The sequence below is a fragment of the Urocitellus parryii genome, chromosome 10, assembly GCF_045843805.1.
Source record: "Urocitellus parryii isolate mUroPar1 chromosome 10, mUroPar1.hap1, whole genome shotgun sequence".
NCBI classification, from domain to species: Eukaryota; Metazoa; Chordata; class Mammalia; order Rodentia; family Sciuridae; genus Urocitellus; species Urocitellus parryii.
Window position 1 is genome coordinate 143,426,521 of NC_135540.1, and position 2,421 is coordinate 143,428,941.

At 71.1% G+C, this 2,421-nt stretch overlaps 1 protein-coding gene across 2 annotated transcripts; it reads right to left on the reverse strand.

The window, feature by feature from the left end:
- Nicol1 (NELL2 interacting cell ontogeny regulator 1) lies at nt 1–2,030 on the reverse strand. Of its 2 annotated transcripts, none has more exons than XM_026380399.2 (4): nt 1,969–2,030; nt 1,102–1,240; nt 831–919; nt 1–98 (listed from the first exon to the last, which is right to left on the reverse strand). In XM_026380399.2, the coding sequence occupies exons 2-4, from the start codon at nt 1,214–1,216 to the stop codon at nt 33–35; spliced, it is 270 nt and encodes an 89-aa protein (XP_026236184.1). In that variant the 5' UTR covers nt 1,217–1,240; nt 1,969–2,030; the 3' UTR covers nt 1–32. The 2 variants fall into 2 exon arrangements, with proteins under 2 accessions (XP_026236184.1, XP_026236183.1); XM_026380398.2 differs by lacking the exon at nt 1,969–2,030 and adding an exon at nt 1,354–1,401.
- Nucleotides 2,031–2,421: the final 391 nt, after the last annotated feature.

Sequence of the window (2,421 nt, forward strand, 5' to 3'; positions counted from 1 at the left end):
TATTGAAAGGGATCAGCACTGGCAGAGAGTCTTCAGCGCCCAGCTGGCCAGCAAGCACACAGGGCTCGGCGCTCGGCCTGCAGCAGGAGGGTCTCTGTCTGCAAAGCAAGGAGAAGCCATGTAAGTAGTCCCCACTGACCATCTCCCCTCACTGACTCCAGTCCAGGGGGCCTCCGACTCCTGGATTCTCCGCCCCCGGGAACTGCCCGACATCCTGGCTGCTCCTTTGCCTCATCTCCACCCCAGTCCTCTGGAGCCTTTCACTGGGGGCTGCTGGGAGCCACCTCCTATTCTTCTACTAGGAGCTACTCCCTGTCTTCTTCAAAGCTGCCCACTCAGGGCTTCTTTGTCCTGCACCTCCCACTGTAGCCCCCAAAGGTGGGGACAGTTCCTTCCAAGAATCCAGCTCCGGGCTGGGGTGTGGGGCACACTAGGCCTCCAGTGGGCCCTCTGCGCTTGTGCAGGAGAAGGCGCCGGGGCTTGTGGGTGGTGGGTCTCCCCTTCTCTCTACTTCCAGGAATTCTTCCTCCTTCCAATTAGTAGTTCCCTTGGTTGAGCCCCAGGACCTGAGGGATTCCTGTTGGTGCCCCAGAGGGCATCCCTGAGAGTCCAGTGCATGCATCATCCCCAAACCACCCAGCCCGACCTGACCTCCCATCCCTCCCACTCCAGCACTCTCTTCCCCGACCTCAGCTTCCCCAGGCCTTCCCCCACCTGGGGATCCTGGATGAGGGCTGGCCTTCCTGGAGGGCCAGTCTGCCTCAGCACGCCTCAAGACGAGGCCGAGACCCGCACCCAGCCCGGCCCCGCCCCCAAGCCCCGCGGCTCACCCGCGCGTCCAGGCTGCGCGCCGTCTTCCGCAGGTCCTGCAGGGCGCGCTGCATGAACTCGAACGCGTGGCAGTCCACGCACGGGCGGCCTGGGGGCCCGGGCCGGCGTCACCGCTGCAGGGTTCCCCCCCATCCGAGGGTCCCACCCGAGCACGAGGGTCCCCTCCCCTCCCACGGGGCGGACCCGCTCCCGGGAACAAAGGCGGGGCGGGGCCTCCCGCGCGCCCCGGGGCTCCGCAGCCGCCCGGTGCCACCCTCCGCGGCCACCTACTTTGCGCGGGGACGACGCTCCCGGCGGCGGGCTCGGCGCGGGCGCCCAGCAGCGCCAGGCTCAGCAGCAGCAGCAGCAGCGACAGCAGGCACCGGCACGCGGGCGGGGAGGCCATGGCCGAGGAGGAGCCCAGGCCGCCCTGCAGCGAGCGCAGGGTCAACGTCTTCCGCAGGTCCCCGCCCCGGCCGCGCCCCCGGCCCCGGCCCCGGCCCCGGCCCCGAGAGCCCGGCCCGCCGCCCCGCCCGCCCCTACCGCGGTTCGTGGACCCCGCGACAGAAGCGGGCGACTGGGGAAGACGCTCCGTCCGGCGCGCGCGCGCATGCGTCCGACCCGACCCCGCCCGGGCCTCCGCCGCCGTCGTCATGGGAACCCCGGGACCGCGCGGCGCGGGCCGGCGCACCCTGGCTGCGGGGCTGCCTGGCCGGTCCCGAGCCCCTGGGTGAGAGCAGGTAGGCGCCACGGCCCGCGGGGGCCCGACCCGGGGTCCCTGCGCGGGGGCGGGGCGGAGGCACACTCGCGGGTCCCCGGGCCTTCTGGCGGGGCCCCCGCCTCCCCCGACCCCGCCGGAGCCGAGAGCCTGGCCACGCCTCCCCGCTGTGCCACCCGGGTGGTCGCTTGGCCTCTCGGTGCCGTCCCCCCTTGAACGCGCGGATTGCAGGACTCAACCTGGCGCTGCTAGCGGCCAGCGTGGCGCCGATGAGTGCGACCTCGGTCGCTGGGCCCGGTGGACAGCAGAGCCCTTCCCCTGGAGGGTGCCCCGACGCGGAGCGGCCACTGCGTCCCCCGCCCTGTCTGCCTCGACCTCCACGGAGTCGCGACCCCTGCTTCCCCTGCGGTCGGATGGCCGGCCAGACGCGGTGTCCTCACCCTGCGCGAGGATGCGGGAGGCCTGGTGCCCCTGGACCTAGCCGTGCTTGGTGGGGACGCCGCACCCGCCTTTCCGGAAACGCAGGCAGGGCCGCGCGGGGCGGGGGAACTCGGTTTCCCGGACGAGGCGTCCGCCAGCAAGCGCGCACTTGTGAGTTCACGCAGGTGACAGGCCAGGGGTGTCCCGAGAGCCTCCTGGCAGAGGCCTTACTCAACCGGTCGGCCGCACGGTGCCTTGGACTTGTGATCTACCCCTGTCACCGTGTCCCCAGCCAGGTCCTGGCCTCCCCCAGAAGCAAGGCTCAGACTAGACCCCAGGCGGTGGTGCCTTGCCAGCAGCGTTGTCGCCTGGTCCAAGCAGGCTGGGTAGTGGGGAGGGGGTCCCCAAAGCTGACACCATTCCTGGGCTTGATAGTGCACCCTTCCCACTTTTTCCGCCCTGAGGTCTGCACC